The sequence below is a fragment of the Lithobates pipiens genome, unplaced genomic scaffold (genome assembly GCF_037356315.1).
Source record: "Lithobates pipiens isolate NorthernLeopardFrog02 unplaced genomic scaffold, aLitPip1_a1.2 Scaffold_19, whole genome shotgun sequence".
NCBI classification, from domain to species: domain Eukaryota; kingdom Metazoa; phylum Chordata; class Amphibia; order Anura; family Ranidae; genus Lithobates; species Lithobates pipiens.
Window position 1 is genome coordinate 491,151,157 of NW_027507764.1, and position 12,291 is coordinate 491,163,447.

The window sequence follows — 12,291 nt, forward strand, 5'->3', positions numbered from 1 at the left end:
TAAAAAAAATAAATCTAGTATATATCAAATTGGATTCCCTTCCTTGATTGGAAAAAAAAACTGGCTTCATTCCTCAAAAAATAAGGCAATTTTGAAACTGATGGCAGCAACATGTCTCCGAACAGTTGAGACAGGGCCACATTTACCACAGAGTAGTACCATCCCCTCTTTTAACTACACTCTGTAAACATCTGAGAACTAAGGAGACCAGTTGCTGGAGTGTTGGTAGAGGAATGTTGTCCCACTCTTGCCTGATAAAGGAGGCTAACTGCTGAACTTTTTTTTTTTTTTTTTTTTTTTTTTTTTCCCAAGATGCGCCAAATATTTGCAGTTGGTGAAAGGTGTGGACTGCAGGCAGGCCAGTTGGGCATCTGGATTCTTCTACTGTGAAGCCATGCTGTTGCCATAGATGGAGTATGCGGTTTAGCATTGTCCTGAAATATGCAAGGCCTTCCCTGAAAGACCTAATTTTGATGGGAGCATACGCTACTCTAAAACCTGGATATATCTTTCAGCATTGATGGTGCTTTTCCAGATGTGCAAGCTGCCAAGTCCATACACACGAACGCACCCTCATACCTTCAGAGATGCAGACTTTTAAACTGAGTGCTGATAACAAACCAGAAGATTCCTCTCCTGTTTAATCCAGAGGACACTTTGCCCATGAATATCACATTTTGATTTGTCTGACCCCAGAACAGTTTTCCACTTTGCTGTAGACCATTTTTTAAATGGGGTTTTGGTCCAGAGAAAATGGCGTTTCTGGATCATGTTCATAAATGGCTTCTTTGCACAATGAAGCTTTAACTTGCGTTTTTGGATGGCATGGCGAACTCTGTTCATAGACAATTTCTGTAATTTCCTATTGCTGGGCCCATGCAGTGATGGCCCTCACATAATCATGGCTGTTTTTGTAAAAAAAAAAAAAAAAAAAAAAAGTGTTTATTTGAGAAGACTTCACAGTTACAAGCTATAAGCAGTAGGCAGTACATTTAGATGGATGATAATATGCAGGGTAAGAGTAGGGCAGAGGGAGAGGATACAGTACAGGAACATTAGAATAGCATAAGCATTGTACAAATGACATTGTTCATATCCAGTCCCTGAATTGGTATAAATGGGCAGTTCCGTGAGGTGACATCATAGAAGGTAGCTGCACCTTAGGTCAAGGGTTAGAGGTTGTGGAGACCCTCAGTGGTGGCATTACACGTAGCTGTTCATCGTGTATGAACTTAACTATGTGAGGCCAGTAATCATGTATCATGGGCCATGTCCACATAAGGTGAAAGAAATTACTGGATAGATTGTCGCATCTAGGACAACTTGAATTCTGAGCCAGTCTGTATTTAGCGAGGCGGCTAGGGGTTATGTACGCTCTATGAATGATATATAATGGTGTCAGGCGATCAGAGAGTTTAGTAGACACTGCTTTGCAGGCGCCCAGCGCATCCCCCCCCCCCCCCCATTCCTCATCCTCCAGCAACCCCACATCCCCCGTCCATCTGTCTTTTAATGCGTATGCTGATGCAATCTCTGCGGGTTGGATTAGGTCATTATAAAACAAGGAGATTAATTTTGAGGAGTCCTGTCCCAATAAAGTATTTAGGATACCCATCCGCTCTAGGTTCGGGTGGTGCTCACGGAATTGGGTTTGGAGTTGGAAGTATCGGAAAAGCATGGGATTAGGGATGTTAAAGTCATCCTTAAGTTGTTGGAATGACTTCAGGACATTATTTTGATAAACGTCTGAAAGGTATGCCACCCCCCTGGAAAGCCACAAATTATAGTCCGATATCGATAACTGTTCTTTCAGGCCCAGGTTATTCCATAGAAGGGTGTGTGAATGTGTGGGTGATTGCCTGAGCCTGCGCCTTACTACTTCCCAGATTTTACAATGGGTATACAACAGACTTCGGCGACGTCCCAGCATCTCCGAGTCCGTGGGGTCTTTAAACAGCACTTGGAAGGGATGGGTATACATGTCAGCCAGCGAGGAGCACACCAGGGTCAAGTATCATTCCTTATCCTGCTTATCTAGGTAGAAAAGGTGAGAAAGTTGCGCTGCTAGATAATAAAGGTTAAAGTCAGGTAGAGATGTGCCGCCTAAGTCAGTGGGATGTTTCAGTGTTTGCCATAAGCTTATGTCGATTCGTTCCCCATACAAAGGAGTCAAGGATCGCTTCAATATTTTTGAAAATTCTAAGGGGCAAGTATATCGGGGCGTGCCATAGTACGTATAAAAATTGGGGAAGCAGGATCATTTTTATCAAGTTTACATGGCCCATTACCCCCAGGGGTAGCTTAGCCCATGTTTGTTTTGGTTTTTAGAGTCGCAGTTAGGGGTTCTATGTTGAGTTTGAAATACTTGGGAACAACACTTACTCACTCTCCCGAAGACTTTGTCAAAGAGCTTACCCGGTTGAGGGGAGAAGAGGCCTGTTGTACCGTGGGGGGACCGAGGTCAATGGAGAGGATCTGGGATTTGTCCCAATTGATCCTTAGCCCTGAGTAATTACCAAATGCATGGATGGTGTCTAATGCTGCCTGTAGGGAAGGACCGGAGTCCGCGAGGTACAGCAACATGTTATCAGCATAGAGGCTGATCTTTTCAGTTAAATGTCACATTGCAACCCCCTGACACCCGGGTGAGTGAGCAGAGCAGAAGCGAGGGGTTCCACTGCGATGGCGTATAGTAGGGGTGATAGAGGACACCCCTGACGCGTCCCCCTAGATAGGGGAAAAGTGTCAGATACCCTGCCATTGACCAATATCCTGGCGCTGGGGCCTTGATAAAGGAGGCGTATCCATCTGGTGAATTTGGGCCCAAAACCAAATCTTGCTAGGCATTCCCAAGATACCCCCACTCAACCGAATTAAATGCTTTGGCGGCATCCAAAGACACCACGACCCTGGAGCCCAACTTATCGCGTCTAGCTTGTAGGTTCATATGGAGTCTACAAAGATTGTGCGCTGTGTTATATGATGGCATAAACCCAGTCTGGTCTGGGTGGATTAGGGTTAAAATCAGCTCATTCAACCGGAGCGCCAGGATCTTGGCAAGAATTTTAATATCTAATTGGAGAAGGGATATTGGGCGGTAGGATTCAGGAAGTTCAGGATTTTTACCGGGTTTGAGTATTAGTACTATATGGGCCTCGTGCATGGACTGAGACAGAGTGCTGGTGCCGAAATATATGGGAGAATAACTCCCGTAACCTGGGTATCAGCGTTTCACGGTATGTTTTATAAAATTCAAGGGGGAGTCCGTCGGATCCAGGCTAATGTAATTCGGGCATGAGATTTAAACGAGTCCCAAACGATCTCAAGGGGGCTGTAGCTATGTTGGTCTGGAAAAAGAAATCCCACTCGGTATCGGCTTCTTCCAGATCAGGGACCACCGATGGCCAAAAGGGGTTGAGCCTCCAGTTGTAAGTCGAGGGTGGGGAGTTTATTGTGAGCTCCACCCAGTAGGGTGCGTGGTCCGAGAGCACACGGGCGCAGAATCCCACCCTCCCCAACAGCGGAAGGAGAGATTGCGAGATTAAAATGAGATCTATGCGAGACATGCTGTTATACGACACGGAAAAACAGGAGAACGCCCTATCCTGGGGGTGACAATGTCTCCAGGGGTCCACAAGGGAGAGATCCGTTAAGAACTTGCTGAATCATGTATACAAGTGGGGGGGACGGATCTACGGGGGATCATATTCAGCCTGTCCAGTTCCCTGTTCATCACATTATTGAAATCCCCCAGCCAAATTGCTGGGAATTGGGCCATAAAAGCAAGACCTTCAGTGAGAACAGCGAACTGGAAGGGTGGAGGTATATATACCGCTAGTAGGAGCGCTTCTAGGCCATTCACCCTAGCATGTACGAATAGGAACCTGCCCAGTGGGTCAGATCTAAGTGTCAGTAGGGTAAACTGAGCGGTTTTGGCCACCAATATCGCGACTCCCCTGGAGTTAGCGGCATGGGGCGATTGGTACACCCAACCCACCCACGGTTTTTTAATTGACCGCATCAGTTGACCTGTCAAGTGGGTCTCCACTAATACCATAAGGTCAGCTTTCTGCACTTTAAGAGATGAGACTGCATTTCACTTCGGTCTGGCCCTAATACCTCGTACATTCCAGGTAATACATTTCAACACAGGCATCCCAAGGCAAGGTCACAGTTTCCATCCCCACTGCCCTGAGCTGCCGCACGGCCCACGCAACCAACCCCAAAAAGGGGAAAGGAACAGAGCATCGTACGGGAGCCCAGAGCCCCAAGGATCCCACAGCATGTTGCTCATCCCGGGCACCCGCGACAACCCTACCCTCGGAACCCTAGTGGACCGCCCGGAGAATATACAGGCCCGCAACTGACAGATTCTGAAGTGCTTCTCAATAAAAAATACATGATAACATAAACCAGCAAATCAGATAAAATAACATAAACATTAACACACTGTTCGGGCCGGGCATGCAGCACCCCACAGATACTGCAGAGGTGAACCGCAGGGGCCGACCAGTCCAGGGAAACAACGATTGTGCCCGGAGGCGAACATCACAGTGCAATGTGAAAAAAGCAGGGTCAGTTAAGGCTCCCGCACCTAGGGGGACGATTTGTCGCTGCAAAACTAACAGCGGCACAAGGAGAGGGGCTCCCGGTGTCAGAACTCCAGGATGACACAGACATAGTATGCACGAGAATATGGAGGAATGAGTTTGTGCCTCGGTTGCCACAGCGGGTGGTAGCTTACCATTACGGGCATGGGTATGGGAGGGCTATAGATATGGTCCATCCCTCAGTGGCAAAAGGAGGTCCAAAAGCTGAGTGGTAGGTGTAGAAATTGGGGGGCAATCCGTTTAGTCACATAGAAAGGGGGAAACGGGGGTGTGATGGGAAGCCGGCCATATGCATGGTGTCAGTGGTAACAGAGGGGAAAATGGTGGGGAGAAGGGGCAATACAGTACAGTACCTGTAAAAAGGAGCAAAGCAGGGTCCAAAAAGAGGGTGCGTATCCCAACACATCCGTCAGAGGCTGCTGCGGCTTCAGGTAACAGACTCAGGCAGGTTCCCGCGCTGGTTCCACTCTCCCCTCCAGCCAGGCAAAGACCGTTTCTGGTGTATCAAAAAAGTGTGCTCTGTCCTCTCCAGCAACTCGGAGCCTAGCAGGAAAGAGCATAGCATGGGAGTAATGGCAGACTCTCAATTGTCGTTTAGCTTCCGTAAACTGCGCCCTCTTCTTCTGAACTTCGGCAGAGAAATCGGGAAGACTCTAATTTCATCATTCTTGAAGGGTATGTTCCCCCTTCAGTCTGGGGAGGTGGAGGACCGCGTCCCGGTCTCGGAAATTCAGTAGCTTTGCGATGAATGTCCGTGGAGGTGCACCCTGGGGAGGAGGCCGGCCAGCCAGCCTGTGGGCCCTCTCCACCACGAATGAGGTGGAAAATTCAGCTCTCCCGAACGTGGCAACCAGCAGGTTTTCTAGGAACGAGGGGGGGGGGGGGGGGTCAGGGCCCTCCGCACCCTCCGGAAGTCCCACAAAGCGTAAGTGGCACCTCCCTGAGGCGGTTTTCCATATTGTCCTGTTTGGACAGGACCGCGCTGAGTTGGGGTTGCAGCCGTTCAGTTGTAGATTGTAGCGGCGGGATATCGTCCTCCACCTGGGAAATGCGGGCCTCTGTTTCGGTAACACGGTCCCTGTGTTTCTGCATATCCTGACGAATCTGGGAAACCTTGACCTCCTATTTTGCATGTCGGGGTGCTCTTGCAGTCTGAGATGGCTTCCAGCACCCGTGCGGTGTCGGCTGTGGCAGAGTTTTCTGCGGGAGGCAGGCCAGCGCCATTTTCCTCCAGACTCCCCGCCTTGTTGTGTCGGTATTTGGCCAGCTTAGAGGCCGGGTCAGTCGCTCTTTTCGGCGGTGACATGTTCCCCCTCAGTGATGGTCCAGTAAATCAAGTAGTGGAATGAGCAGTATAAGCCTCAGGATATCATAGAACGGCATTTAGGCAAGCGGAGCTCCCTTCAAACACTCCATGCCAGGCATCAAGGTATCCCTCAATGCAGAGTAGCTAAAACGGCCACATGATGGACATCCGCATTCCTCCTCTTTCCTGGACTCCAGAGTTTTCACAGATCATTAAAAAAACTTGCTAAATCAAAGAGTCACCGCCATGAAGAAAAAAACCTCACATGGTAAAGTATGTAGGGATGAGCAATTTATTAAAATCCAATGCAAACCGCGGTCTTCATAAGAATCCAAAAGTACCACGGTTCATAGTGTGCTTTTGGATTTTTATTATAAATTGTTTGTTTTTTAATTGGATAGATCTGTCCATCACAAAAAGACATGGGGGGGGGGGGGGGCGGGGTTTAAGTAATCATCTATGACTTTAAAAAGACAATGTTGTATTACTGAATGTTCACACCTGCTTCACTGATTGGACACCGTAGCCCTGAGCTTGACACGCCATGACTAGTTGTTTAAATTTGGGGTCAGCCAGAGCCAGCAAGGCAGTGTTCAAGCTGTAAGACTGAAAGGCAACCAGAGATGTGGTTTCTCCAAGGCACCCAAATGGGGTCTAAGCATTTCTGGTTACCCCCACATTTGACAAGCCATTCCTAGGCTTCCATGATCTTCCCCATCCACTCCATTTCACCTGGGATGCTCAAGGTTTTGAATAAATTGAAATTGGGCATCTACCCGCATTGAGAAGGTGTGGGAGAGCAGTTAGTTTATAGCACGCTAAGGGCATGGAGGGGATGTAGAAGAGGGAATGACTTGGTAATTCAGGGATGTCCACACTGAGACCAGAGATATGCTTCCTGACCCTTAACCAAAAGTCTCCATTATGGGGCATTCCCACTATGTGGAAAAGTGTTTCTCTGTCCAAAACCCCTCCAGCACCGGTCAGAAGCCGTGGGCTTAATCCTAGCCAGGATTGTAGGCACCCGATACCACCTTGAAAGCATTTTATATTTATTCTCTTGAGTTTTAGATTCCACTGAGTGAGTTAGGAAATGTAGATGGTTCAGTTGTTCATTTGTAAACTCACGCTGGAGGTCACGCTCCCATTCTTTGATGTAAAGTGGTTTAGAACTAGGCTTAGCTGCTTCTAGTAGTTTATAAAGGGTAGAGATCACGTGTGATGTGATGTGAGGGTCTTGTTCGGCCATAGGCTTTAAAATCTGTAAGGGTAGTTCCTAATCGGCGCCACATGATGCTGCGATTGTGACAAACACTCCCATAGGGTAGTAAGTGGAACAAAAGATTATCCTTGCACAAAACATGCCAAACTGTGGATGCCATCCCTGTCAACATTTTTGATGGTCTTTATTTCCTTTGCCCAGGATATGGAAGGATCCATTTTAACGCTTAGTCTTGGTGACTGGATGGAACTACCTGGACTTAAGTTTAAAGACTGGGTCTCTGGTAAGAGGCGGTAAGTTTCTTACATTATTTGTTGGTGATTTCTGCTGGCCTTGTAGAATGCCTGAAAGTGAATCTGACATTTTTATATTCTTAACCAGCAGTAAATGAGCTTTAAAACAAGTCCTTGCAGATGCTGATGGAGCTACAGGTAGTGTGCAGTAGTTCATTCTGAGATTTCAATTAAGCAGCTTGTTGGTGGTTATTTATAGTTACATATTTAGTCTGGTTGAAAAATAGGCACACGTCCATCTAGTTCAACCAATAAAAGGAAGAAAAAAAATCGTATAATCCATATAAACAATCCTATACCCACAGTTGATCCAGAGAGAAGCAAAAAAAAAAAACCCCAATAAAGCATGATCCGATTTTGATCCAGCAGGGGAAAAAATTCCTTCCTGCTCCCCAAAAGGCAATCTGGTGTTCCCTGGATCACTCGCAGCAGTATCACTTGACTTCCGGCTGACAAACTCTCCCGTGCTGCAGTTGATTGCTTTTCACAGACCACGCAGGAGTAACTGAACCCTAATTTGAAGCTAGTGTAGAAGTTCTGAGATGCTGGAGCAGGGTGAGCTAAACTGCTGAGAGAAAATCCTGAACAAATTCGGTGCTTTAGGTGTGACTTTGTGGATGAATTCCTCCACTGTACCTGCAGTTGCATAGATCAGTGAATGTTTTGTTGCCTTTTTAAGATTATGAAAATACTTGAATGTTCATAGTGAGGCCACAGATTCACTGCCATTCCATGCTAGTCGGGTTAAGAGTAGAGATTGGATTCACATAAAATATACAGTATATTACCTTTTCCTAGGGTAGTACATTTAGTATTTGGCTTCTGAATGGCTTACTGAGGTTATAAATGGACCTTTATGCTTGGGGTAATTGGGGATGTTGATGTATCTGTAGCGTTATATAAAACTTGGACTTCCAGTCAGATGTACGAGTTCCAATTCCTGGACCTAAATATAACTTTTTCACCCTCTTAACCAAATCTATTCCTCCAACATGAACAGTAAAGGATAAGTTCAACCTAACACTAATATCTCTACATCCACAATCTAACACTAGCCCTATAACCTATCTAGCCTTATAAAAAAGAAATTGGTATACTTCCCTTATTTTTTTTTTTTTCTTTAATCTGATCTGGTCTCCAGCAGCAGAAGCTCTGCAGAGGACACTGCCAGCACCGGCTGTGAAATGAATGGGGAGCGACGTCCCCCATAGGCTTACTATGAGGCTTTTGTCTGCTGTGTCCTCTGCAATCGCCTCCACAGCAAAGCCACGGCTGACAGCTCAGCATGGGTTTGGGTCGGATCAGCTTCAAAAAAGTATGTATACTGATTTCTTCTTTACAGGATTAGATGGGTAAATGTTAGATCATTGATGTCTGTAGATGTAGAGATTTTAGTGCTGGGGTGCACTTATCCTTTAATCTTCAATTTCACCACCAAAAATGTCATATGCCAATACAAATCTGTGGTACTGCCCTGGAAATGCAAGAGTACAATATGGAGGTTGCACAGCCTAATAGCTGTTTCTTAAGTGGGATTTTTGTGTTTTGAAACTTGAAGTGTTTTTAGGTGGTGTAAATGGATAACTGACTGACTCTTTGCTCATTACAGGAAGTCCAATATGGTGGTTTGATTGAAAAACAAAATTAGCAACATTTGTTAGGCTTTTGTAATTTTTGAATATAACATATAACATGTTCAATTTCTCCTTTTTGCACAGAAATACCAAAAGTGACCGTGCTACCCCAGCAGAAGTGGCTGCTTATTACAAACAATATGTTAAAATAATGGGCATTCAAAGAAACTTTGTGGACAGCACCTATATTACTTCTGTGGCAAGACCCTACCGGGAGCAGGAGTTGGATGGCCATGATGCTGAAGATGTTGCACCAGAAGAGCCTTGCATTGACAAAGAAAATGGAGAGCCCATGCTAAAAAAGAACTGGGAAATCCATGGCTATCGGCGGGCAGCTGATGGATCTCACCAGCCCTTTTGTCTTTTTGCAGAAACTGTCATTCTTGCCACAGGAACATTTGATGCACCTGCTCGACTAGAGGTTCTTGGAGAGGACCTTCCATTTGTTTCACATTCCATTGCAGAGTTTGAAGATGCTGTTGGAAAAGGAAGACTGAGTGGAGCCATAGACCCAGTTTTGATTGTCGGGGCTGGGTTGACTGCAGCGGATGCCGTTTTGTGTGCACACAACAATAATATTCCAGTCATCCATGTTTTCCGTAGAAGACTCAATGATCCAAGTCTTATTTTTAAACAATTGCCAAAAAAACTATATCCAGAATACCACAAGGTATATCACATGATGTGTACACAACTCAGTACTGTTGCTTCCAACTTCTATCCCCCTTATACAAGTTACCCAGAGCATATTGTACTTTCTTTCAAGCCTGATATGAAGGTTGTCCTTCAAAGTAACAATGGACTTAAAAAAGTCATAAAGATCTCCACAGCTTTAGTCTTGGTAGGTTCACATCCTAATTTGTTTTTCTTGAAGGAACAAGGTCGAAATTTGGGGCATCTTCCCAACCAGCCAATTACCTGCAAGGGTAATCCTGTAGAAATTGATCCATATACTTATGAGTCCTCCAAAGAAGCAAATCTTTTTGCCCTTGGTCCACTTGTTGGTGACAACTTTATCAGATTCCTTAAAGGTGGAGCACTTGCCATAACCAGATGTCTGGAACTAAGGCAGAAGAAGAAAAGACATCGACTCGTAGAAAGTGGAAGAGATGACGGTGTGTCATAAGCTTACTATACACTCATGCCTACTTCTGCTACTCTGGAAACCTTCTCAACACTCTTTTGTGATCTGCAAAATGTGCAGATTTCATCAGTATGTGTTTTTTTGCACAGTGCAATGTATTTCAAAATCTATGGCAAGACTGAAAAGAAAAACCTTTGCTGCTTTCGTAGAAGATCTAGAAGCCTACCCAGACTTCTTGTGACATGAAAGAATTCTATAGTTTATTGTGCAATTTGTTACATATACAGTATATTCTGTTTTATGCATTTTCAGTATCTAATTCCATTGACTGTAAGGGTTTTTTTTGTGTTCTGCTTTATTTTGGGGCTAGAAGTTAAATGAAAGTAGATGCATCTTATATTGCATCCATTTGCTCCCCTGTTTCAAAACACTAACTTCAAGTCAAGGTTTTGTAAAATGTTATAGGTTTGTGCTCCACTGAGTCTTTTCTTCAAGCATACAGAAGAATGAGCTCAAGAGCCTAAAAATCTTACCTAGCCAAGGACACAGACTTATTGAATTCCAGCAATCGGTGGGAGTTCAGCATACATTAAGGGCCAGTTCACGCTACATATCTGCATGCCTGTTTACATGTGTTTTTGAAACATTTAGTGCATTTTTTACTAGTAATGGCAGCGATCAGCGGAACTGCGCTATTGCGGCAGGCAAATTGGACACTGACACTTTTTGGGGGACCAGTGACAGTAATACAGTGATCAGTGCTAAAATATGCACAGTCACTGTACTAATGTCACTGGCTGGGAAGGGGATAACATTGGGGCAAAGGGTGTGTGCCTAGCCTGTACTTTCATCAATGTGGGTGAGGTGCTTTTACTGTGGGAAGACATTGATCCATGTTCCTGCTTTGCAGGAACACAGTATCAATACCTTCTCTGCCGACAGACCAGCACTCTGCCTTGTTTAGTACACAGGCCGATTGCCATTCTGCCTATGTAAACAATTGGCCGGTGCCAGCGGACATCGAGTCCATGGTATTCGCCGCTGGGCTCCCGCATGCGCGCACCAGACCTGGAAGCGTCGGATCACGTACTGTGTATGTGATCTGGCACAGTGCGGCTGCCTTGCTGCAGAATAGCAGTGGTGGGCGGTTGTAAATTGTAATTCAGAACGTGTGTACTTCTGGTGCATTTACATGCTTTCTGGTGAATTTTGCCGTGTTCCGTACAGATAAAAAATGCAGCATGTTCCACTTTTGTTCATAGCGCTGCACTGGTGTGAACTAGGGCTGTTGGAATACATGGATTCATATGCATGTGTGGGGTGTTTTTTTGTTTTTTTGTAAATGCTGATTAATAACGCACTGGACTGCATCTGGTGTGAGGCAGCCCTCAATCTGAAGAATTGGTAGTAGGATTTGCAGAAATTCAAAAGTAGAAATATCAACTATAAAGTACCGGTTCACAAGTCCATATGTTGATTTACATACATTTGTTTATCTCCTGTTACCATTTTAGGAAAATGAATATTGCACTGATGTCATTTTAAGCAGCTGTTATGCAACATTCCTTTTAAAATACAATGTATGCTTTTTACATAAAAGCAGAGTTAATAAAAATAGCTATATGCTATTGCTCCATCTTCTTTGAGCAATCAGTGGGTTGCAGAAGTAGTGGAGGTGACACAACTGTGTTCCTTTAAAGTAGTATTAATCACTCAGCAATTTTTTTTATTTTTTTTCCAGCCTAACGCTTTGAGCACAATTTTTTATATATATATATATATATATATATATATATATATATATATATATATAAAATTAAAAATCACCAGTAAACCATTTAATATTCTTACCCCAGCACTTGCAGTTTACTTTTAATGCTGCTTTCCTACTCCAATTTTTTTTTTTTTTTTTTTTTTTTGGTGTTTAAAAAGTTAGCAGCTACACAAAGTGTAGCTGCAGACTTTTACTAAGCACATGCTCTCCGGTCCCAGGATTGAGTGATGTTCTCACCCGAGCTGTTCCTCCCCTCCGTATTCTGTCTCTGACTGCAAGACCAGTACCTGCAACCTCCTCTCCCTCCCACCATGTCTGTGACAGATTCTCTGATGCTATCGAGTCCCCGTTTTGACAGCGGGGGGGGA

At 44.8% G+C, this 12,291-nt stretch overlaps 1 protein-coding gene across 1 annotated transcript in view; it reads left to right on the plus strand.

Moving 5' to 3' along the window:
• OSGIN2 (oxidative stress induced growth inhibitor family member 2) overlaps positions 1-12,062 on the plus strand; it is a 54,375-nt gene extending 42,313 nt beyond the window's left edge. Inside the window, exons 5-6 of the mRNA XM_077492994.1 lie at positions 7,340-7,431; positions 9,150-12,062. Coding sequence (XP_077349120.1) covers positions 7,340-7,431; positions 9,150-10,191 — 1,134 coding nt within the window. The 3' untranslated portion in view covers positions 10,192-12,062. The remainder of the gene's footprint in view (positions 1-7,339; positions 7,432-9,149) is intronic.
• Positions 12,063-12,291: the final 229 nt, after the last annotated feature.